At 50.9% G+C, this 23,502-nt stretch overlaps 2 protein-coding genes across 10 annotated transcripts in view; one reads left to right on the top strand and one right to left on the bottom strand.

The window, feature by feature from the left end:
• The window catches only part of ACP2 (acid phosphatase 2, lysosomal), a 10,238-nt gene extending 6,099 nt beyond the window's left edge, over positions 1 to 4,139 (bottom strand). The window contains exons 1-6 of one of the 4 annotated variants that reach the window (XM_025356112.1): positions 3,423 to 4,139; positions 2,788 to 2,883; positions 2,390 to 2,476; positions 382 to 534; positions 174 to 272; positions 5 to 94 (exon numbers count right to left, since the gene is read on the bottom strand). In XM_025356112.1, coding sequence (XP_025211897.1) covers positions 5 to 94; positions 174 to 272; positions 382 to 534; positions 2,390 to 2,476; positions 2,788 to 2,883; positions 3,423 to 3,536 — 639 coding nt within the window. In that variant the 5' untranslated portion in view covers positions 3,537 to 4,139. Of the gene's footprint in view, positions 1 to 4; positions 123 to 173; positions 273 to 381; positions 535 to 2,389; positions 2,477 to 2,787; positions 2,884 to 3,422 lie in introns of all 4 variants that reach the window. The other 3 variants (XM_025356113.1, XM_025356115.1, XM_025356114.1) reach the window with 3 other exon arrangements.
• NR1H3 (nuclear receptor subfamily 1 group H member 3) lies at positions 3,050 to 23,502 on the top strand. 6 transcript variants are annotated; one of them, XM_025356101.1, is made up of 10 exons: positions 3,050 to 3,102; positions 3,427 to 3,611; positions 13,927 to 14,115; positions 14,549 to 14,815; positions 15,337 to 15,545; positions 15,643 to 15,822; positions 16,015 to 16,114; positions 22,587 to 22,700; positions 22,922 to 23,016; positions 23,207 to 23,502. In XM_025356101.1, the coding sequence occupies exons 2-10, from the start codon at positions 3,551 to 3,553 to the stop codon at positions 23,351 to 23,353; spliced, it is 1,362 nt and encodes a 453-aa protein (XP_025211886.1). In that variant the 5' UTR covers positions 3,050 to 3,102; positions 3,427 to 3,550; the 3' UTR covers positions 23,354 to 23,502. The 6 variants fall into 6 exon arrangements, with proteins under 6 accessions (XP_025211886.1, XP_025211887.1, XP_025211889.1 ...); XM_025356102.1 differs by having other exon boundaries at positions 3,386 to 3,611; XM_025356103.1 differs by lacking the exons at positions 3,050 to 3,102; positions 3,427 to 3,611 and adding exons at positions 12,014 to 12,240; positions 13,331 to 13,410.

The raw sequence follows: 23,502 nt of genomic DNA, 5'->3' as shown, positions 1-23,502 counted from the left end.
TCACCTCACAGAAGAGTGTGTCATAGACATTCCAGACAGTCTCCAGTGTCAGGTCTGTAAGCCCTGTCTCGTTGGCCACCATGTCCAGAAATTGCTATGAAAAATGGATCAGGATCTCAGTGCTTTTGTGGGGAAAAGACAGTGTGGCGACCTCCACCTCTGCCCCTACTCACTGCATTCCGAGAACTCTCGTTCTGATACTCTGGTGTCTTCCGGGTCTCATTCTGCAGCTGCTCATAACGGGGACATGGGCCCAACGGGAACTTCAGCAGCTGTAGAGCGAAGCGGGGAAACAGGCAGTGGGAAAAGGAGCCTGGCATCAGCAGGCACACGGCCACAGCTGTCCCCTCACCATCCCAGGGAAGGGCTGGCCACTCTCACCCTGTCCTCAGTGATGGGCACAGTGTGCACAGGGATAGGCTGCCACGAGATGTTCGGGTTGAAGCGCTGCATCCCGTTGGGAGGGAAGAGTCCAGCCAGGTTGGCCTCAGCACTCATGAGAGTCCGGTCAAAGTCTGTGCTTCGCACATAAACCTGCAGAGATAGCAACACAAGTCGTGTGTGTGTGTGTGTGTGTGTGTGTGCGTGCGCGCGCGTGTGGTGGGGAAGTTTTGGTCACCCTGGAGTCGTGTGTGTGTGTGTGCGCCTGCGCACGTGCGTGTGTGGTGGGGAAGTTGTGGTCACCCTGAAGTGGAGCCATGTGTGTGTGTGTGTGGTGGGAAGTCCTGGTCACCCCAAAGTGGAGCCCCGGGGGAGAACCTGTTCTTGAGGGTCACCCAGCAAACTGTAAACCTACCATGCATCTGGCCCTCACCCCCTCTGGCCTCTGGCCTTCCCCATCCCCCAAACACTCCACTGGGGGTTGTCACCACTCTGTGAAGAACTCCTGTGGGAATGGCCTTAATTGAATACCCCTTTCTCCCAGTCAAAAGTGCTGAGTCAATCAGTAAGGCTCTCTGGTCTGTCTGGTTTCATAACAACACCTCTCTCCTTGTCTAGATCAGGGTCCTTGGGGCAGAAACTGGCTCCAGTGATGACCCTTAGAGACCAGGGAGAAAAAATAAGATAAAGGTCTGGGCCTGGTGTCTCACGCCTATAAACCCAGCACTTTGGGAGGCCAATGCAGGAGGATCGCTTCAGGCCAGGAGCTCAAGACCAGCCTGGGCAACATAGTGAGACCCTGTCAGCTACTTGGGAGGCTGAGGCAGGAGGATCACTTGAGCCTAGGAGTTTGAGGCTGCAGTGAGCTATGATTAAGTCACTGTGCTACAGTTTGGGTGACAGAGTGAGACCCCTTTAAAAAATATATATATATATTTTGGGCCAGGCACAGTGGCTCACGCCTGTAATCCCAGCACTTTAGGAGGCCGAGGCGGGCAGATCAGCTGAGGTCAGGAGTTCGAGACCAGCCTGGCCAACATGGTTAAATCCTGTCTCTACTAAAAATACAAAAATTAGCTAGGCATGGTGGCATACACCTGTAATCCCAGCTACTCGGGAAGCTGAGACAGGAGAATCGCTTGAACCCAGGAGGCGGAGGTTGCAGTGAGCCAAGATCATGTCACTGCACTCCAGCCTGGGCAACACAGCAAGACTCCATCTGAAAATAAATAAATAAATAAATAAACAATATTTTGAAGAGCTTATTCAGAGATAGTGGCTCATGAAAAGGGAGGAGGAAACTGGGGAAGGACAAGCTCAGGACAGAGCTGGGCCTTAAGGGAACAATTAACAATATCTAGGGACTCTTGACACAGCTAAGGCTGACAGTGGTAACCAGAGGAATAGCTTCCCCCATCCCTGGGGTAGGGCAAGGACTCAAGGAGCAGGCACACTCGCCAGTCCTCCCTGATGTGCCCTAGGAACGTAGCGTGACCTGGCGTGGCAGACAGGGCTCGAAGACCTCATCTTGATCAAGGAAAGACAAGCCCTATCTACATGCGTCTTCCCCGCTGTCTTTCATCTTGGCCCTGTCTGGTTTATCATCAGATACCCTCACAACATTCTAAGCTCCATGAAGACAGAGATCATATCTGTATGGTGCACCACTGAATGCAAAGTGCTAGCATAGTTCTTGGCCTTTAATGGGTACTCAATAAATGTCTTGGATGGAAAGCCTGTGATTTCAAAGAGTCAGAAAACACTTTGCCAGGCCCGCCCATAAGGCTGAATTTGGATGCTTAATCAGGTTTGCCTCTTCCTAGCCAAGCAGGGGCAACTCAGCTCCTAGGGTTTTGTTCTAGACAGCTCTCAGATGCCTTTTCCTGTAGTTGTAACCAAAAATACAAGAAGGAGGCCAAAGTGCCCAGCCTCAGCCTTAGGCTCCCTGAGAGCAAAAGATGAGGGCAGCATACCCCATTCCCCTTGCCTCTGGAGCTCCCAAGCTTACCTCTTGCCGGTGATAAGAGGTATTTAGGAAGCCATGATAGCGCTGCCGCAGGGCCTGGCCCAGCTCCCAGTGCTGTAGCATCCCCTCCTGTGGGCAAACCCAAAAGTTAAGAGGGTCTAGAGGGAAGGGGTGGCTCACAAGCCCCATGGGGTTTAGGCCCTGTTGCTTTCCAGGTTTACCCTTTGCTGGAGTCAATTAATCTGATCCCAGAAGTCTTTCATTAAGTGGCCAGTCATGCACGGCAATATCATGGGCACAGAGGTTAAGGTTATGAAATCTGGTCAAAGTCAGCACCCATATGGGAAAAGGCAGTTTAGTAAGGCCCCAAGTTCTGTAGCCTGCTCTAGACATCACTCATTCTACAGCTCATCCTGAGGAAAGGCTGGCTTCTGACCCACCTTGGTTAATTGACCAAACCCCTGGGGCCATTCTTCTTCCTGGTAGGGGTCCTTGGGATATGTCTTCACTGGTGAACGGTCTCCATGGCGGTACAGCTGAGGGAAGAAAATGGTTTGTCTATAGGTCAGAAGCATCTCGATAGGGACCCAGAGCCTACCTTTTGCCTCATGTTAGGGAAGGAAGTCTCATTCCCTTTGGGAAGCCTACTCGCTGCAAAAGACCCCAGTTAGGAGTCAGTCACTTCTTCCAGATTCCAGACACTCTAACTTGGCTAAGCAATGCCACTGGAGACCACAGGCAAAGCCAAGGTACAGGTGGTAAGGGAAAAGAGAAGTGAAAGCAACATATGTGGTGGGGACAACTGAGGAAAAAAGACAACCAAAGGCTTCTTTAGGGATGAGTCTTAACCATTCAACTACTTCCCTGTCTCAGGGCAGATTCACCCCGACCTATTCGGTCACTCTGACCCCCATAACCCAGGGCTCCACGTCAATCCTGAACCCAGCCTCCCAACTACACAGGCCAGTCGTCCTCTCCTAAACCAGCTGTTCCTTCCCAAGATCCCCGACCCCCACCAGCTGGCCTTTGCCCTTCTAGCTTCAGGGAACTCTTTGGTGACCCCATTTCTCATTACCAAGGTAACGAAGCGCAGACTCCGGGCCTGGGTGGGCGGCATCACCATCAGGTTCGCGCCGAGAAGGAGCTGGAGGAGAGCCGCACGGCTCCAGCTGGACCGCTTGCCCGCCATCACCGTTGTAATCTATGCAGCAAAGAAGCTGGAACCCGCTGGGTGGCACCTGCAAGCAGCCGCCCGGACGCACTCGTAAGGACACACGCCGGAAGTGCGCTCGCCGCCATCTTACTTAGGGACGAGCTGGGGTTGGAGGAGAAGGCGCAATCTCGGTGGGAATGCGTGCAGGAGGGTCGCGACCTGGCTGTGGCGGAGGAGCGTAGGCATGTAGCCCGACGTGGCGAGGCAGACAGGTCTCGAAGACCTCATCTTGATCAAGAAGGCATTAAGTTCGCGTTTGCCTCTGCTAGGAGAAATCCCTTACCAAGGTGGCGCTTGCAGTGGGCGGGACCATGTCCTGGAAAGCGAGCGTCCCCTCCAGCCAGGGTGCTTCCGGGCTTGACCCCATAGCTAGAGCGGGTGCAGAGTTGAGGCGAGGGACGAAAAAGCAGAGGTCGCTTCTCTACATGCCCCTGCCTTTGGGGTGGATTGAGCCCTGGCCCTGTTTTCTAGGAGACGTTTTGCTTGGGGTGCAGGGCATAGTATATAAACAACCCTTTGGATTTCCTGTGTCCTTGAGGTTGCCTCCAGTCTAGCCTACCGTTCCTGCCCCGCACGAAGCTTCAGTAGCCCTTTCACTTTCCCTTCCAGTCCTTTCCCTGACCTCCCTCCCCTCCACTTCCAAGTTTTAGTTAATTAGAGTCAAGACGTCATGCCTCTTCCCAAAGGAGTTGCGTTGCACAGGATGTTCAGACTTTCCAAACCCAAAGCACTGAATCCCTAGGGGAGGAATTTCAGACCAGTGGGGAGGTATTTTGAGGTAAGGGGCAGGCGCATATCATAAAGTGGGAGTAACATGCGGTTTACACAGAATCAGTGGCCCTCTTGGCATTGACCGTTAGGATTCAGGTGCAGCCAGTTTGGCCTCAGGACTTTGTGACTAATATGACGGTTGCAGAAGGTCAGATCGTAGGTCCTGGGGATGTTTTGATTCAGATCTGCCTACTGGAAGCAAATCTCCTCAGATCTTTGGGAAACAAAACTGATCAGGCTTGGGCTGGGCACCGTGGTTCGCCTGTAATCCCAGCACTTTGAGAGGCCGAGGCAGGCAGATCACCTGAGGTCAGGAATTCGAAACCAGCCTGGCCAACGTGGCGAAACCCCATCTCTACTAAAAATAATAATAATTTAAAAATAGCTGGGTGTGGTGGCGTGCTCCTGTAATCCCAGCTACTCAGGAGGCTGAGGCAGGAGAATCGCTTGAACTCGGAAGGTGGAGGTTGCAGTGAGCGGAGATAACACCACTGCACTCCAGCCTGTGCGACAAAGCAAGACTCTGTCTCAACAAAAAAAAAACCTGATTAGGCTTGGTGTGGTTGCTCACGTTTGTAATCCCAGCACTTTGGGAGGCTAGGGTGGGAAGATTGCTTGAGCCCAGGAGTTCGAGACCAGCCTGAGCAGCTTACGAAGAGCTCATCTCTACAGAAAAAAAAAAAAAAGTTTAAAAATTAGCTGGGTGTGGTGGCACACACCTGTGGTCCTAGGTCCTCAGGAGGCTGAGGTGGGAGGATCACCTTGAGCCTGGGAGGTTGAGGCTAAAGTGAGCCATCATGGTGCGACTGCATTCCAGTCTGGACGGCAGAGCAAGACTGTGTCTCAAAAAAACAAAAAGAAAAGAAAAAAAGATCAGAATTAGCTGTCCTTATTTTGCCCTAGGACTCCAGATTCAATTATTTATATATACTTCAGGATTTAAACTTTGCTTCCAAAGTTGTTGTGGAGGAGGCTGAGAAGCAAATAGAATAAGAGCTGAAGCCTGGGTAGCCAAATAGTTCTTAACCTTCTTGTTTAATCACAAGCCCCTTTTTGAATCACATGAAAATTTTGCACCTCTCCTCCAGAAAAATGTTCACACATGTAAACACACACATGGAATTTTGCATATAATCCCAAATGGTTCACAAAGACCATTTACTAGAGGTTTCATAAATCAGCATTTCTGAATACCTGATTTAACCTAGTCGTCTTACTTCACAGTTTAGGAAACAAACCTAAAGAGAGGAAGTGACTGGCCCAAACTCACAGTTGAGGAGAATGGATTAAAAGTCTAGTTTTGTGGTTCTCAGTTAAATAGTCTATAATGGGCTGCTTCTTGCAGGCTACTCAAACTGCATTACTAAACTGTAATTGGTGATCTCGAAATACTTTCAATAAAGAGGTATCTGTCAAAGGAAACCTTTTCACATTAGTGGGACTAAACAGGGCCTAGGCCGGGCACGGCTCGCACCTGTAATCTCAGTACTTTAGGAGGACAAGGCAGGCAGATCACCTGAGGTCAGGAGTTCGAGACCAGCCTGGCCACCATGGTGAAACCCCATCTCTACTAAAAATACAAAAATTAGCCGGACGTGGTGGAGCTCGCCTGTAATCCCAGCTACCCAGGAGGCTGAGACAGGAGAATTGCTTGAACCCAGGAGGCAGAGGCTGCAGTGAGCCAAGATTGTGCCACTTCACTCCAGCCTGGGCAACAGAGCGAGACTCTGTCTCAAAAAAAATAAATAAAGGGGGCTTGGGTAATTGGCAGAATGCTGCATATTAGTGGCGGGGAAAGGGGTTGAGTGTTTTGTTTTAATGGGCCTGTTACTCTCCTTGCAAACTAGCCATTGTACTTTCAGAGTGTAAATCTTTGGCTCACCAAATTTCAGCAATCTCTCAAATTCAGCTTTTGCTTTTCTTCCCACTTGCTCAAATATGTCTGTATTCTTTGTGCGTGCAAGTATCCCACGTGGGAGGGATTGATGAAGCAGATATTATTTCAGTTTTTATAGGGAGAAACTATTCCAGGAAGGATGGGGGTTACAGCACAAGTAGACAGTAGAGCCTGGAGCTGAGCCCTAGTTTCTTCTTCCTTTGCCCCCAGCTTTTGCATTTTCTGCCAGATGATTCTGTGGTCCTTACACTTTGGTTCCTAACTACAGATGCAAAAAAAACAACAACAAAAAACAAAAATACCACACACATGTAGATGGTGAGATAGATGGATATGTGGGCCTATACCAGATCAAATAAATCAGAATCTCTGAAGGTGAGGACAGGAACCACTACCTTATTCTGTGTTGGCAGAAGCAAACCTAAATCCAGGTATGTTCGCCATTTTTTTCCATCTGAAGAGGCAGTTTTTTGTTGTTGTTTGTTTTTTTGTTTTGAGACGGAGTTTTGCTCTTGTGGCCCAGGCTGGAGTGCAATGGCGCCATCTCAGCTCATGGCAACCTCCACCTCCCAGATTCAAGTGATTCTCCTGCCTCAGCCTTCCGAGTAGCTGGGATTACAGGCACCCGCCACCACGCCTGGCTAATTTTTTTGTATTTTTAGTAGAGACGGGGTTTCACCGAGTTAGCCAGGATGGTCTCAATCTCCTGACCTCGTGATCTGCCCGCCTCAGCCTCCCAAACTGCTGGGATTACAGGTGTGAGCCACCGCGCCCGGCCCCAGCCCAGTTTTTTTTTTTTTTTTTTTTTTTTTTTTTGAGACGGAGTCTCGCGCTGTGTCACCCAGGCTGGAGTGCAGTGGCACGATCTCGGCTCACTGCAAGCTCCGCCTCCCAGGTTCACGCCATTCTCCTGCCTCAGCCTCCGAGTAGCTGGGACTACAGGCGCCCGCCACCACGCCCGGCTAGTTTTTTGTATTTTTAGTAGAGACGGGGTTTCACCATGTTAGCCAGGATGGTCTCGATCTCCTGACCTCGTGATCCGCCCGTCTCGGCCTCCCAAAGTGCTGGGATTACAGGCTTGAGCCACCGCGTCCGGCCCCCAGCCCAGTTTTATATAATGGAGTGTGTTTGTGATTTTTGTTTGTTTAAGCTTGAGCTCAAACTTTTGAATTAGCTAAACTTGGTTTTTTTTTTTGTTTTGTTTTTTTTTTTTTTGAGACGGTCTCCCTCTGTCACCCAGGCTGGAGTGCAGTGGTACAATCATGGCTCATTGCAGCCTCAATCTCCTGGGCTCCAACAGTCCTCCTACCTCAGCCCCCCAAGTAGCTGGGACTACAGGCAGATGCCACCACGCCTGGCTAATTTGTGTGTGTGTGTGTGTGTGTGTTTTTCTGGTCACCATGTTGCCTAGGCTAGTCTCAAACTCCTGGACTCAAGCGATCTGCCCTTCTTGGCCTCCCAAAGTGCTAGGATTACAAGTGTGAGCCACTGCACCCAGTCTTATCCCTGTATTCAAATTTGATATTTGCCCCTTGCTAGCAACTATCTCCTAGAGTTTACTGTGAGAATAAATGAAATAATGCATGTAAAGATAAATGTATGTAGTAGGCATGAAATCAATGTTACATCTTTCCTTTCTGCCTTCTGTATCATCTCTGAACTCAGGTCTGGGAATCCAGGTTTCTGGATTATTCTCTATGTTGTGATTGGAAGGTTGGGCAGAAGTCACTTGAGTAGATACGCAGTGGTCTGCAAGATGATCCCCACACTTTCCACCCTTCCAGAACGGTGAAGGAGGGAACAAGAAGCAGTTGCCCTTGCCCATCCCTGCCGACCTTACCCTGCAGCCTGCTTCATTGGAATGAGTACTTTTCAGGGGAGTTAGCCAGTAGTACCTGTGACCGTGGCTGGTGAATGCTCCTGTTTCTGCTTCAAGTTTCTCCTTGCTGTGAGAAGAAACCTGTGGAGGTTCTGGAGGACCAGATATGTGACTTGGTAGATCCCCGAGTGTGTTCCCAGGGGCATTGCCTCCTGCAGGAGCCAAGGAAACATAGAAGAGGCCCATAGGACTGGCGACTTTGGACCTAACAACTGCAAGCTGGTGGGACTGTGGCACAGGGGTGGGGCTGGCAAAGTGGGAACGTGATTCCGGCCGCTGATCACTTCACTGCTTGCCCTGGGCTTGAAGCAAGTCTCAGTGGTTGGTCTCCAGAAACTCCGTGGAAATACTGCCAACAGGTTTTGGTCTTCTCCCACTTTCCTCTCCTTTTCCCTCTTTGTAGGGATGACGGTTGGGGTTTCTGAGCTGTAACCTGGTAGGACAGCTCTGGCAGTTGAAGTCCTGGTTATAATTTCTTCTAAACAGGAGATGAGGCTGAGGCCAACTCCCTGGCGTGGGGGAGTTGGTCCCCAACCTACTTTTTCAGCAGTTGGCCCTAGCCTGGCGCCCCCCATCCAGATGGGGCTTGTGTGTGGTCCTGGGTCCTGGGAAGCCACCTGTGGGGAGACTAGGTGTCAGGAGAAGGAGTTGAAGAACAAAGTGGATGAAAGAGACTTCTCCCAGCTCGCAGAAGATAGGGTACCAGGCCCCAGACCATTGATTCCTGAGTTTCTTGAAACCAGGCATCTCAGAGACATCTCTGACTGCCCTGCTGGGCTGGAGCTTCTGGGAGCAGGGAGGTAGAGGAGGGAGCTGGACTGGTGATGTGGGTGCTGGGACAGAATAGTGCCAGTCTCTCAGTGACTAGAGTCCCTGGTTTCTGCTTTTCCAGGACAGCTGGGGCCTTGTGAAAATCAGAGAGGGAACACATGCGAGAGGAATGGAGAGCCTTGTGCTTGTGACTCAGAGATACCCAGACCAGGGTGGGGGCCTTGGGAGGGGACAACCTTGTGATGAGGGGGAACAAGAGCAAGAGCTGCAGCCAGAAGTCTGAGATGGGGGTGTCACAGGGGCTTTTCTGAAATGTGAAAATGAATACATGGGCAGATTTTGCAACAGCACCCAGCCTGCTGTCTTCTCACACTTTGCTCCCCAGCCCCCGCCTGTTCCCCATGTCCCACCCTGTGCTTCCTCCCGTCTTTCAACCAGGCTCCTCTTCTGCCTCAGCCTTCAACTTTTCCTCATCTGGTCCCTTCTGTCCCATCCACACCCCTGTCCACTCTTTCCCTGTTTCCTCTGTTCTTTTCCCTGGTGCCCTGTTCATCTGTTTTGGTCTCTTTGGCTGCCTGCCCTGGCCCCCGTCCTTCTGTGCTTTAATGTGGGGCCCATGGGAACTGGAGTTCATAGCAAAACAGGAAGAGCCCGTGAGCAGGAAACTGGGAATGGGGCAGGGGGTGAATGACCAGCAGTAACCTCAGCTCCTTGCCTCCCACATCTGGACTGGAGCATCTGCAGGGTTCTCAGTCTCTCCCCTGTAGCCTACCAGCCCTGGCTGCTTCCATTCCAGCACTTCACTGGCCCGAGATGCAACAAGACAAGATTGTCCTGGACTCTGACACAGCAAAGGGACTGGAGTGAGGACATCTGGGTTCTGATCCCAGCCGGGCCACTAACTGTGTGGTCTTGGAAAAGGCCCTCACATTAGTTTCAGTGTTCTCTGTCAAATGGAGCTCAGGTTACTTACTCTGCTTTCCTCCCAGGGCTGCTCTAAGGACCAGAAAAGATAGTGAAGGGTTTGTGCTGTGTATGGAAACAAGTACAAAGTTCAAAATCCACTGAGTTAAGGCGATGGGGACACCCACAACTGAAAGAACTGGGAGGGTGATGACAACTCGTGCCATTTCTCGAACACTTACTGTGTGCCACACGTTGTGATACAATCTGTAGTCCCTCCCTCCTTCCGTCCTTCCTTCCCTCCATCCTTCCTTCCTTCTTTTTTTTTTTTTTTATGGAGTTTTGCTCTTGTTGCCCAGGCTGGAGGGCAATGGCGTGATCTCGGGTCATGGCAACCTCCGTCTCCCAGGTTTGAGCCATTCTCCTGCCTCAGCCTCCCGAGCAGCTGGGATTATAGGCATGTGCCACCACACCTGGCTAATTTTTTGTATTTTTAGTAGCGATGGGGTTTCACCAGGTTGGCCAGGCTGGTCTGGAAGTCCTGACCTCACGTGATCCGTCTGCCTGGGCCTCCCAAACTGCTGGGATTATAGGCATGAGCCACTGCACCCAGCGTGATCTGTAGTTTCAATCTCACAACAACCTTGTGTGGTAAAAATGACTACTATCCCTATGTTTTCTTTCTTTTTTTCTTTCTTTTTCTTTTTTTTTTTTTTTTGAGACGGAGTCTCACTCTATCGTCCAGGCTGGAGTGCAGTGGCACAATCTTGGCTCACTGCAACCTCCTAGGTTCAAGTGATTCTCCTGCCTCAGCCTCCCGAGTAGCTGGGATTACAGATCCGTACCACCATGCCTGGCTAACTTTTGTATTTTTAGTAGAGACGGGGTTTCACCATGTTGGCCAGGCTAGTCTCGAACTCCTGACCTCAAGTGATCCACCTGCCTAGGCCTCCCAAAGTGCTGAGATTACAGGTATGAGCCACCATGCCCAGCCTATTTATTTTTCAACATACCATTGCTGGCTCGAATATTCCTATTTTAAAGATAGGGAAACAAAGATTCAGAGACATTAAGTAACTTGCTCAATCAAGATCACATAGGTACTAAGAAGTTTAGGATTTGAACCCAAAATCTGAGCCCAGAGTCTGAACACTAAATCAACATGCTGAGTTGAAACTGACTACAGCAGTTGTGAGTGCGTGCCTGTAATGCTAGCACTTTGGAAGGCTGAGGTGGGAGGATGGCTTGAGCCCAGGAGTGTGAAACCAGTCTGGGCAACGTAGTGAGACCCCACCTCAAAAAAGAAAAAAAAAGGAATAATAAAAAAAATTGACTAGGGCTAACAAGTAGGGGATAGATGAGAATAATATTTTTCTTGTTATTCATTCAACAAATAGGAACACAGTACCTACTCTGTTGCCTCCTCTATGCCAGCCCTGTTTCAGGGGTTTTGGGGAAAATGAAATCAATAAAATATGATGTCTACTTTCCGGGATGGATTTCATGCCCCAGGCAACAGAGTGGGAAGAATGGCTATAGTCTCAGTAGCTGCTGGTTGGAGCCTGCCATCACTTCAGATAGGGTTGTTCCCCAGATGAGGCAACCTTCATACCTTCCCAGGTCCATCCTGGGCTGCCACCCGAGTTGCCTGCCTGCCTTCTGCCACCCCCCCCACCCCTATCCCAGGCCTGCCATTGCTCATAGCAGATTTCCTACCAAAGGCTCTCCTGGCTTCCTCTCTTATCTGTGGCCCCCGCAGGGCACCCACTTTCAGAAACTCCCTGGAAGGCCCAGCACCTGCCTCTCTGCACCCCTGGATTTCTACCAGCTTGGCTGAAGCCTAGGGCTAGTGGGGAGAGCTTCTTGGCCTCTTCCCAGAGGCAAGGGAGGAGGAGGGAGGCTGGGAAAGCAGGCTGGGGCTCAGTGTCGCAATTCCGGGCCCTGCTGGGACCTTTGCTCCGAGAGGTGCCTATAGAAGGGAGGGAACACCGACTCTGGAGGCTGCTGGGATTGGGGTAGGGGTTCCTGGGAGGCAGTCCTTTTGCAAGAGCTGCTAAGAGCGCTGGGTAAGGAGAGGAAGGGGAGAGACATGGAACTTGGCAGGTCTGTAGCGAAATGCCACTGTTTTGACCAGGAGTAGGGGGTGGGAGTGGCGGGAGAGGGGGTGGCCGGCTGGGGAGGAGCCAGCCTGGTGGAGAAGCTGCCCTGTGGGCGGGGGTGAGGAGGGGAGGGCTGCGGTCGTCAGGCAGGAAGGAGGGGTGGCCTGACCCCTCGGCAGTCCCTCCCCTAGCCTTTCCCCAAATTGCTACTTCCCTGGGGCTCCAGGTCCTGCTTGTGCTCAGCTCCAGCTCACCAGCTGGCCACCGAGACCTCTGGACAAGGAACTGCACCATCCTCTTCTCCCAGCAAGGGGGCTCCAGAGACTGCCCACCCAGGAAGTCTGGTGGCCTGGGGATTCGGTGGGTCTGCTCCTTAGCAGTGGCCTGGGGCTCTGTGTGTGTTATCTGGGGTGGGGTTGGCGAATGTCCTAAGGATCTTAGAAGGGGGTTTCTGGGGAGAAGTGAGGGGTGATGGTGATGGAAGCTTGGGAAAGGAACAGGACTCTGGGTCCCAGAATAATTCATGAGGGATTCGGGGGAGGAGGTCCTCTATGTGAATTGGGGAGATTCTTGGAGACAAGAGATTTGTGCTGGGACCCTGGAGAGTGGCATGAGCAAGGTTCTCTAATAAGCAGCGTGTTTCACTGGGTGGAGCGAGCTTCGATCCCGTCTCCTCGTCCTGCTCAACTTTGGCTGTCCTCGGTGTTGGAGGGGGAAGGGGCCCGAGAGAAGCAGGGCAGATGTACCCAAACATTCCCCGCTGGTTTGGAGGGGACTTTGGGGGAGAAAGTCTGGTACAGTGACTGGGAGCCCAGACTTTGGAGTCAGACGAGGGTTGGAGTCTTGATTCTACCGCCGCCTAACTGTGTGACCATAGTTACTTAATCTCTTTGAACCTCAGTTTGCTTATCTGTAAAATGAGGTTAAGAATAGTCCTGAGCTGGGAGCAGTAGCATGCACCTATAATCTCAGGTACTCAGGAAGCTGAAAGTTGATTGCCTGAGCCCAGTAGTTTGAGGCGATAGTGTCCCATTATTGCACCTGTGAATAGCACTGAGTTCCAGCCTGAGCAACATAAAGAGACCCTATCTCAAAAAAAAAAAAAAAAGACTAGTCTTGACCTCAGAGGGATATTATGAGGAAAGCACATAAAGCGTTATAATAGGCTGGGCGCAGTGGCTCACTCCAATAATCCCCGCACTTTGGGAGGCCCAGGTGGGAGGATCCCTTGAGCCTAGGAGTTCCTAGACTAGCCTGGGCAACATAGGGAGAACCTGTCTCTAAAAAACATAATAGTAATATAATAAAGCCTTAGTACAGGCTAATATATGGCAAGTAAATATTAGCTGATATTGTTGGTATTGATAAAAGGGAGGATCAGGTGGAGAAGGGAGCTGAGGCCAGAAAGGAGGCCAGTTCTAGAAGAGTATAACCTGAGTCCTTCCTGCAGGACAGTGCCTTGGTAATGACCAGGGCTCCAGGAAGAGATGTCCGTGTGGCTGGGGGCCCCTGTGCCTGACATTCCTCCTGGTAAGCTTCATTCCAGCCCTCTCCCCTGAGCCCAGACCGCAGGCTCCTCGCCTCCCCGTAGGAATCAGTCTGCTTCATTACCTGCCTTCTTCCTTCCTCCAGAGAGCAGTCCAGATTCATTCTTAGTCGTGGTTGCCTCTCCCCCGGTTCCAGTGCCTGGCCCTTGCAGGCTCCCGCCCAGTCCTCCCCAATCTGGGTTTGCTGCTAAAGAGTTGGTCAGCTGAGTGCTTACCCTGCTCTGGCTTTGAAGAGTTTTATCTGATCTCTGAAATGCATACACTCCAGCCCCCCAAAGAGACGAGGGTTAACATCTTCATTTAAGGTCTTGAGATGTAAGAAACTACAAGTGACTAGTCCTAGCTAGAGCCCACACAGACGCTAGGGTCCCAAAGCCTGAGCTGGGACTTTGCTGCCCTCTAAGGGTGGGGATAAGTTTTCAGTTTCCCAGCTAGGACACTGGGCTATGGAGCGGGGATGGAGCCAGAGACCCCCATGTGCCTCTCCTTTGGAGCTCAGACTCTGCAGCGGAGCTGTGGAAGCCAGGTGCACAGGATGCAAGCAGCCAGACCCAGGGAGGCAACAGCCGCATCCTCAGAGAGGAAGCCAGGATGCCCCACTCTGCCACAGGCACTGCAGGGGTGGGGCTGGAGGCTGCAGAGCCCACAGTCCTGCTCACCAGGGCAGAGCCCCCTTCAGAACCCACAGGTGAGGAGCTTCTGGGTTTGGAGGAGGTAGGGGTCCAGATTCCAGGTCCTGGATCTGGAAGAGGTTCCTTGGGGGTTTTTACTTTATATGTAATCTCATGGTTAAGTCCAAAGGCTTTAGAGCTAACTAAATCTGACTGATCTAAGTGTGAATTCTGTCTCTACTTTAGGCCTTCCTGAGCCTCAATTTTCTTGTTTATAAAATGGAAAAAAATTATGTTTGTCATAAGGATCGGTGCATATAAAAAGCTCATACAGTACCTAGAACATAATGGCACTTGGCCAATGAGGGCTACTCTTCTCATAAAAGAGAGACTGGAGTTTGTATAATGAAGGGAATGAAGGTCACTGAGTGCCCAGGGCAGTGACTGAGTCAGGGAGAACATGAACTTTTTTCCTTGGGGGAGAGCATTGAAACACTTTCCTGTAACCAGAGATCCGTCCACAAAAGCGGAAAAAGGGGCCAGCCCCCAAAATGCTGGGGAATGAGCTATGCAGCGTTTGTGGGGACAAGGCCTCCGGCTTCCACTACAATGTTCTGAGCTGCGAGGGTTGCAAGGGATTCTTCCGCCGCAGTGTCATCAAGGGAGCGCGCTACGTCTGCCACAGTGGCGGCCACTGCCCCATGGACACCTACATGCGTCGCAAGTGCCAGGAGTGTCGGCTTCGCAAGTGCCGCCAGGCTGGCATGCGGGAGGAGTGTGAGTTTCTGGGGCTGGCTGGGGAAGAGGCTGAGGGGAAAAGAGGGGGCCAGGGTGTGACCCAGGACAGGTGCCTGAACTTGTAGGGGCCAACTGATCCCTAAGTATGGATTAAAATATATTTCTTGACCGGGCGCGGTGGCTCATGCCTGTAATCCCAGCACTTTGGGAGGCTGAAGCAGGCGGATCACCTGAGGTCAGAAGTCTGACACCTGCCTGGCCAACGTAGTGAAACCCTGTCTCTACTAAAAATACAAAAATTAGCCGGGTGTGGTGGTGAGCGCCTGTAATCCCAGCTACTCAGGAGGGTGAGGCAGGAGAATCACTTGAACCCAGGAGGCGGACGTTGCGGTGAGCTGCGATCGCACCACTGCACTCCAGACTGGACGAGTGTGAGATTCTGTTTAAAAAAAAAAAAACTTCTTGCATTTACCCAGTGCTGTCTGTTTTTCTGGAGCCCCAAACCGCCCCTTTTGCCCCATCCTTGCTTCCTGTCTCCTCATATTTGGTCCTGTCCTTAGGTGTCCTGTCAGAAGAACAGATCCGTCTGAAGAAACTGAAGCGGCAAGAGGAGGAACAGGCTCATGCCGTATCCCTGCCCCCCAGGGCTTCCTCACCCCCTCAAATCCTGCCCCAGCTCAGCCCGGAGCAATTGGGCATGATCGAGAAGCTGGTCGCTGCCCAGCAACAGTGTAACCGGCGCTCCTTTTCTGACCGGCTTCGAGTCACGGTACTTGACACACCTGGGGAGAGGCGGCTGCACCCAGATCACCAATGGGCTTCTTGATGTCCGACTCAAAGCGCTTTGCCTTTTCCCTCCTGGGTAGCCTTGGCCCATGGCACCAGATCCCCATAGCCGGGAGGCCCGTCAGCAGCGCTTTGCCCACTTCACTGAGCTGGCCATCGTCTCTGTGCAGGAGATAGTTGACTTTGCTAAACAGCTACCCGGCTTCCTACAGCTCAGCCGGGAGGACCAGATTGCCCTGCTGAAGACCTCTGCGATCGAGGTGGCTGGAGAAGGGCAAGGGATGAAGGGAGAAGCAGAATGGGATTGTCTGTGGGAGGGGCCTCCAGACATCGAGCTGGGAGAACCAAATCTGCTGGGAAGCAGGGATGAGGGGAATCGGCCTCCCTGGAAGGGGCTATGCTCCAAGACCAACCTTCCTAGTCCCCGTTTGAGGTCTGCTGCTTGTGTGCAGGTGATGCTTCTGGAGACATCTCGGAGGTACAACCCTGGGAGTGAGAGTATCACCTTCCTCAAGGATTTCAGTTATAACCGGGAAGACTTTGCCAAAGCAGGTGAGAACTGAGATCACACAGGGATTGGGGCTGGATGGACAAATGCTTCTTTTTTTATTTTTTATTTTTAAAAATTGAGGGCCAGGCGCGGTGGCTCATGCCTGTAATCCCAGCACTTTGGGAGGCCGAGGTGGGCAGATCACAGGGTCAGTAGATCAAGACCATCCTGGCTAACACGGTGAAATCCTGTCTCTACTAAAAATACAAAAAATTAGTCAGGCATGGTGGCACGCGCCTGTAGTCCCAGCTACTCGGAAGACTGAGGCAGGAGAATCGCTTGAATCCGGGAGGCGGAGGTTACAGTGAGCTGAGATCACACCATTGCACTACAGCCTGGGCAACAACAAAAAAAATTGAGATGGAGTCTCACTATGTTGCCCAGGCTGGTCCCAAACTCCTGGCCTCAAGTGATCCACCTGCCTTGGACTCCCAAAGTGCTGGGATTACATGCGTGAGCCACCCACCATGCCTGGCCAAGGACTGTTTCTTTTTTTGTTTGTTTCTTTTTTTTTTTTTTTAAGACAGAGTTTGCTCTGTTGCCCAAGCAGGAGTGCAGTGGCGTGATCTTGGCTCACTACAACTTCTGCCTCCCGGGTTCAAGCAATTCTCCTGCCTTCAAGCAATTCTCCTGCCTCAGCTTCTTGAGTAGCTGGGATGAGGTGCACCACCACACCCAGCTAATTTTTGTATTTTTAGTAGAGACAGAGTTTTACCATGTTGACCAGGCTGGTCTCGAACTCCTGACCTTAAGTGATCCACACACCTCAGCCTCCCAAAATGCTGGGATTACAGGCGTGAGCAACTGAACCTGGCCAGGACTGGTTCTTTTTGTCATAGGCCCATAGTGACTACAGAGCCACAGGCCCAACGTTTGAGTGACTGGTAAGGGAAGGCTCCCCTTATTTTTTGAAGATGGAAAATTGGAATGCTGATAGGCTTCTCTCAGCTGCTCCAGATAGACCCCTGTCCTCTGTTGCTTTAGGTCAGTGGTTTTCAAAATGTATTCCAAGGAACCTGAGAGATATATGGAATGGCACCTTGGAGGAGAAACAGGGAGGCACAGGAAGTGAACTAATCTTCCTCACATGTGCTCTTTGGGGATCATAGGGGCTGATTTCCCCTACTCTTTTTTTTTTTTTTTTGAGATAAGTTCTTGCTTTGTCACGCAGGCTAAAGTGCAGTGGCATGAACGTGGCTCACTGCAGCCTCAACCACCTGGGCTCCAGTAATTCTCCTGCCTCAGCCCCCCAAGTAGGTGGGACTACAGGCATGCATCACCATGCCAAGCTAATTTTTATATTTTTTTGTAGAGACTGAGTTTCGCCATGTTGCCCAGGCTGGTCTCGAAATGGTCTCGAACTCCTGAGCTCAAAGGATCCACCCACCTCGGCCTCCCAAAGTGCTGGGATTACAGGTGTGAGCCACCACACCCAGCCTCCCCTACTCTTTTTTTTTTTTTTTTGAGATGGAGTCTCACTCTGTTGCCAAGCTGGAGTGCAGTGGCACGATCTTGGCTCACTGCAACTTCCACCTCCCGGGTTCAAGCGATTCCCCCGCCTCAGCCTCCCGAGTAGCTGGAACTACAGGCGTGCGCCCCTACGCTCAGCTAACTTTTGTATTTTTAGTAGAGACAGGGTTTCACTGTGTTGCCCAGGCTGATCTTGAACTCCTGAGCTCAGGCAGTCCACCCGCCTCAGCCTCCCAAAGTCCTGGGATTACAGCCATGAGCCACCACACCAGGCCCCTCCCTTACTCTTTTTCAATTACACTTTCTGATGAACTGGAACCATGGCATGGCAAACATGCCCAGAGGGGATGTACAATAAGAGCGAATGTTTCCATCCCCATCCTATATCTGAAGTATTTTCTCCAAAAATTACTTCATACTGCGGCTCTCTAGCTGATTCTCGCTTGGGAGCTACGCAGAAGGGGTTTCTTCATATTCAACTATTGGTCATGTTTGTGTCATGAAAACTGGCCTGGGAAAGGACGGGAGGCTGAGGGACTTTTGGAGGGAGTGGAATTGAGCTTCAGCAGGAAACCAAGTAGCTTAACAACTGGATGAGTGGGGCTCTAAAATATGGCTGATGCCCTGACTCCATTCTCAGGGCTGGTAGATCTGTGGCCAGGCCAGTCATCAAGCCTTCCCTGGTTTCTGACAACTCAGGTCAGCTCACGTGCCTCTTGCTCTCCCAACACAGGCCCACCCAATGAGCTTTCTAGGAAGGCCACCCTTCACTGTAGGGCATAATAGGGCTATGTTGGCACCTTTTGCCTTCTATAGTGCCCGGTGTGCTGCCCGGATGTGTTGGCACCTAATGGGGTGATTTAATGACTTTACCCAGCTTTAAAGCCCAGCCCTGCCCCCTCTTCCAAACCATTTTTTCCTCGATGGTTATTATCTCAGACCTTCTTAACCATGACTCTCCCCTCCTTCAGAATATCCTCCTTATGGAACCCTGCCCAGTTCTTTTTTTTTTTTTTTTTTTTGAGACAGAGTCTCGCTTAGTCGCCCAGGCTGGAGTGCAGTGGCGCGATCTCGGCTCACTGCAAGCTCCGCCTCCCGGGTTCACGCCATTCTCCTGCCTCAGCCTCCCGAGTAGCTGGGACTACAGGCGCCCGCCGCCTCGCCCGGCTAATTTTTTGCATTTTTAGTAGAGACGGGGTTTCACCATGTTAGCCAGGATGGTCTCGATCTCCTGACCTCGTGATCCGCCCGCCTCGGCCTCCCAAAGTGCTGGGATTACAGGCGTGAGCCACCGCGCCCGGCCCCCTGCCCAGTTGTAAGATCTCTGTATTAGTTTGGCACTCGTAGACTCGTGCTATCTGAATCTGCACCTATTTGTAGATTTATTTATTTACTTATTTTATTTTATTTATTTTTTTTTGAGACGGAGTTTCACTCTTGTTGCCCAGGCTGGAGTGCAATGGCACAATCTCGGCTCACTGCAACCTCTGCCTCCCAGGTTCAAGCGATTCTCCTGCCTTAGCCCCCCGAGTAGCTGGGATTACAGGCATGTGCCACCACGCCTGGCTAATTCTGTATTTTTAGTAGAGATGAGGTTTCTCCATGTTGGTCACGCTGGTCTCAAACTCCCGACCTCAGGTGATCCGCTCGCCTCGGCCTCCCAAAGTGCTGGGATTACAGGTGTGAGCCACCGCGCCCGGCCCTTATAGATTTATTTATACAAGCAGTTTTGAAGTAATCATGCTTGCCTTTCATTTTTCATTTCGTGAGTGAGGTCTTGGGGAGAAGGAACTGGAGCTCTGTTTGTCACGTCTCCTCCTCTCTCTATCCACTACTATTTACTGCATGCAGTAGATGACTGGTGACACGGACTGAGCACATTTGAGGTGTTCATTCCATGGGCATCAGCAGACCCTCACAGGTGCATTAGCCAACTATAGAACCTCCTCTTAATTTGTGTATAAAGGCGGCTGTTTGCCATACTTTGGGGCTCAAAACCTCACCAAGAAATGCTTTAGAAAATGGGGCTTGCCGCTGGGCGTGGTGGCTCACACCTGAAATCCCAGCACTTTGGGAGGTCTAGGCAGGCGGATCACCTGAGGTCAGGAGTTCGAGACCAGCCTGGCTGACATGGCGAAATCCCATCTCTACTGAAAATACAAAAATTAGCTAGGTGTGGTGGTGCACCCGTCCCAGTTACCCAGGAGGCTGAGGCAGGAGAATCGCTTGAACCCAGGAGGCTGAGGTTGCAGTGAGCCGAGATCGTGCCACTGAACTCCAGCCTGGGTGACAGAGCAAGACTCTGTCTCAAAGAAAAGAAAAAAGAAAAAGAAAATGGGGCCTGCCCATTAAATGGACTAACACACAACACTTGATAAACATCAGGGTGAAAGTACAGGAAGTGACTCACCAAGAAGCCTTGAATGGAAAAGTGTAGCAGATGGTTGCTAAAAGAAATCTGACAAAGCCTGAGGAACTGTGTAGGGTGCAGAGACTTTGACAATGTGTATGAGAGACATATTCTCTAGGTATCATGACTTTAACTCATGGTTTGTTGCATTTTAGTCTTCTCAGGAGGAAGACTGTTTCCATGAAAAACTGATTATTTATTGGCCGGGCGTGGTGGTTTATGCCTGTAATCCCAGTACTTTGGGAGGCCCAGGCAGGCAGATCACGAGGTCAAGAGATCGAGACCATCCTGGCCAACATGATGAAACCCTGTCTCTACTAAAAATACAAAAATTAGCTGGGCGTGGTGATGTGCACCTGTATTCCCAGCTACTCAAGAGGCTGAGTCAGGAGAATCGCTTGAACCTGGGAGGCAGAGCTTACAGTGAGCTGAGATTATGCTACTGCACTCCAGCCTGGTGACAGAGTAAGACTCCATCTCAAAAAAAAAGAAAAAAAAAAATATATATATATATTTATTTATTTTACAAGCACTTATGTGGTAGTTACCATATATGCCACATATTTATGAGATAGGTACTATTATTATTCCCATTTTACAGATGGGAAAACCAAAGCCCAGAGAGGTTACATAACTTACACAAGGTCACATTGCCTTATAAGTGGTAGAACCAGGACTCAACCCCAGGCAGTCTGGCACCAGAATCCACATCCTCACCCATACTGCAATATTCCCTCTAGGATGTGATACATGAAATGTATCTCTAGTGTTCAAATAAGTAAGGCCAATGCCAGTGAAAAACAATGCTTTTTTTTCCTTTAAAACAGGGTCTCACTGTCGCCCAGGCTGAATGCAGTGGTGTGATCAATCATGGCTCAATGCAGCCTTGACCTTCTGGGCTCAAGTGATCCTCCTTGAGTAGCTGGGATTACAGGTGTGAGCCACTGTGCCCTGCTGAAAAAGGATTCTTTTATTTTTTTATTTTTTTATTTTTTTTGAGCCAGAGTCTTCTGTTGCCCAGGCTGGAGTGCAAGTAGCACGATCTCAGCTCACTGTAAGCTCCGCCTCCCAGGTTCAAGCAATTCTGCTCTTCAGCCTCCCACGTAGCTGGGACTACAGGTGTGCCACCACGCCCAGTTAATTTTTGTATTTTTAGTAGAGATGGAGTTTCACCGTGTTGCCTAGGCTGATCTCGAACTCCAGAGCTCAGGCAATCTGTCTGCCTCGGCCTCCTGAAGTGCTGGGATTACAGGGATAAGCCACCACATCCGGCTCTTTTTCTTTTTCTTTTCTTTCTTTCTTTCTTTTTTTTTTTTTTTTTTTTTTGAGATGGAGTTTCGCTCTGTCACCCAGGCTAGAGTGCAGTGGCGTGATCTTGGCTCACTGCAACCTCCGCCTCCCAGATTCAAGCAATTCTTCTGCCTCAGCCTCCTAAGTAGCTGGAAATACAGGCGTGCACCACCATGCCCAGCTAATTTTTGTATTTTCAGTAGAGATGGGGTTTTGCCATGTCAGCTGGGCTGATCTCAAACTCCTGACCTCAGGTGATCCGTCTGCCTCGGCCTCCCAAAGTGCTGGGATAAAAGGCGTGAACCGCCATGCCCTGCTGAAAAAGGATTCTTTATAAACAAAAATAAGAGTTGCTTCTATTTCTAGAAATGTGGAGCCCTCAAGAATTTTAATAACAGAATTGGCGGGGAGTGGTGTCTGATACCTGTAATCCCAGCACTTTGGGAGGGCGAGGCGGGTGGATTGCTTGAGTCCAGGAGTTTGAGACCGGCCTGGGCAACATGGTGAAATCCTGTCACAACAAAAAAATAAGAATTAGCTAGGTGTGGTGGTATGCACCGGTAGTCCCAGCTACTAGGGAGGCTGAAGCGGGAGGATTGCTTGCGCCTGGGAGGTCGAGGCTGCAGTGAGCTGTGATCGTGCCACTGCACTCCAGTCTGGGTGACCAAACAAGACCCTGTCTCAAAGAAAAAAAACAAGAATACCAGAATTATTATCATGTAATTCAGCACCTCTTGTGTGCCAGACACAGCACTAAGTGCTCTGCATACTTTGTCACTGAACCATCCCAACAATTTTCTGAGATGGGTTTAGATATGATTCTCATTTCACAGATGAGGCTTAGAGGGGTTAAGACATTTGCTCAAGGTTACACAGCAAAGCCCTGTAGCCTTTTTTTTTTTTTTTTTTTTTAATGGAGTCTCCCTCTGTCACCCAGGCTGGAGTGCAGTAGTGCGATCTCGGCTTACTGCAACCTCCACCTCGCAGGTTCAAGTGATTCTCCTGCCTCAGCCTCCCAAGTAGCTGGGATTACAGGCACCTGCCACCACGTCCAGCTAGTTTTTGTGTTTTTAGTAGAGATGGGGTTTCGCCATGTTGGCCAGGCTCTTCTCGAACTCCTGACCTCGGGTGATCCGCCCGCCTCAGCCTCCCAAAGTGTTGGGATTACAGCGTAAGCCACCGTGCCCAGCCCCAGTAAACTTCTTAGTGAGTTCCTAGTAGTTCTCTAAGGTAAGGCGCTGGAGGAGAGAAGGAAGTTCCTGCTGCTCCTGCTGCATGTGTCAGCCTCCCTTCTTCCTCCCCAGGGCTGCAAGTGGAATTCATCAACCCCATCTTCGAGTTCTCCAGGGCCATGAACGAGCTGCAACTTAATGATGCTGAGTTTGCTTTGCTCATTGCCATCAGCATCTTCTCTGCAGGTGTGGAGGAGGGGCAATGGGAAACAGCAAGAGACTTGCACCAAGGAGGGCTGCAGGCCCCACAGGAATCGGGGGGTGGCTTGGGAGGGTGGAGGCATTTGCTCTGTTATTTAGGGATGAGAGAGCTTGGCTGGAGCATGTCTCTATATTTTGGTTGCAACTTGGGGTATGGAACTGGACCCTGGCCAGACCTGCTTCTCAACTCTCTTGGTGACCTATAGACCGGCCCAATGTGCAGGACCAGCTCCAGGTAGAGAGGCTGCAGCACACATATGTGGAAGCCCTGCATGCCTACGTCTCCATCCACCATCCCCATGTGAGTCTCCCCATGGTGCCCCTTTTCCTCCTTCCCACACACAGGCCCATTCCCTGATACACCTACTTTCCCTTCAAGAATTTCTGACTGCATGGTGTGCAGACAACTCACCTCTCCCACAACTCCCCTACCTTTGCCCCGCTTCCCTGCAGACAGGCAAAAGCTGTTCTTGTCCCTCTCCTTTCCCCAGGACCGACTGATGTTCCCACGGATGCTAATGAAACTGGTGAGCCTCCGGACCCTGAGCAGCGTCCACTCAGAGCAAGTGTTTGCACTGCGTCTGCAGGACAAAAAGCTCCCACCGCTGCTCTCTGAGATCTGGGATGTGCACGAATGACTGTTCCTTCCTCATATTTTGTTTTCTGGGCCGGATGGCTGAGGCCTGGTGGCTGCCTCCTAGAAGTGGAACAGACTGAGAAGGGCAAACATTCCTGGGAGCTGGGCAAGGAGATCCACCCGTGGCATTAAAAGAGAGTCAAAGAGTTG

This window comes from Theropithecus gelada, chromosome 14 (assembly GCF_003255815.1).
Source record: "Theropithecus gelada isolate Dixy chromosome 14, Tgel_1.0, whole genome shotgun sequence".
Classification (NCBI taxonomy): domain Eukaryota; kingdom Metazoa; phylum Chordata; class Mammalia; order Primates; family Cercopithecidae; genus Theropithecus; species Theropithecus gelada.
Note: the sequence above shows the minus strand (reverse complement) of the source record. Positions and strands in the feature narration are given on the sequence as shown.

What these genes read in the sequence shown, in the direction of transcription:
- NR1H3 (XM_025356101.1), top strand. Translation starts at nt 3,551, where the DNA reads ATGCAGCAAAGAAGCTGGAACCCGCTGGGTGGCACCTGCAAGCAGCCG. An exon ending in GGCTGGCATGCGGGAGGAGT is followed by an intron (nt 14,816 to 15,336) that starts GTGAGTTTCTGG and finishes TCCTGTCCTTAG; the next exon opens with GTGTCCTGTCAGAAGAACAG. An exon ending in TGAAGACCTCTGCGATCGAG is followed by an intron (nt 15,823 to 16,014) that starts GTGGCTGGAGAA and finishes GCTTGTGTGCAG; the next exon opens with GTGATGCTTCTGGAGACATC.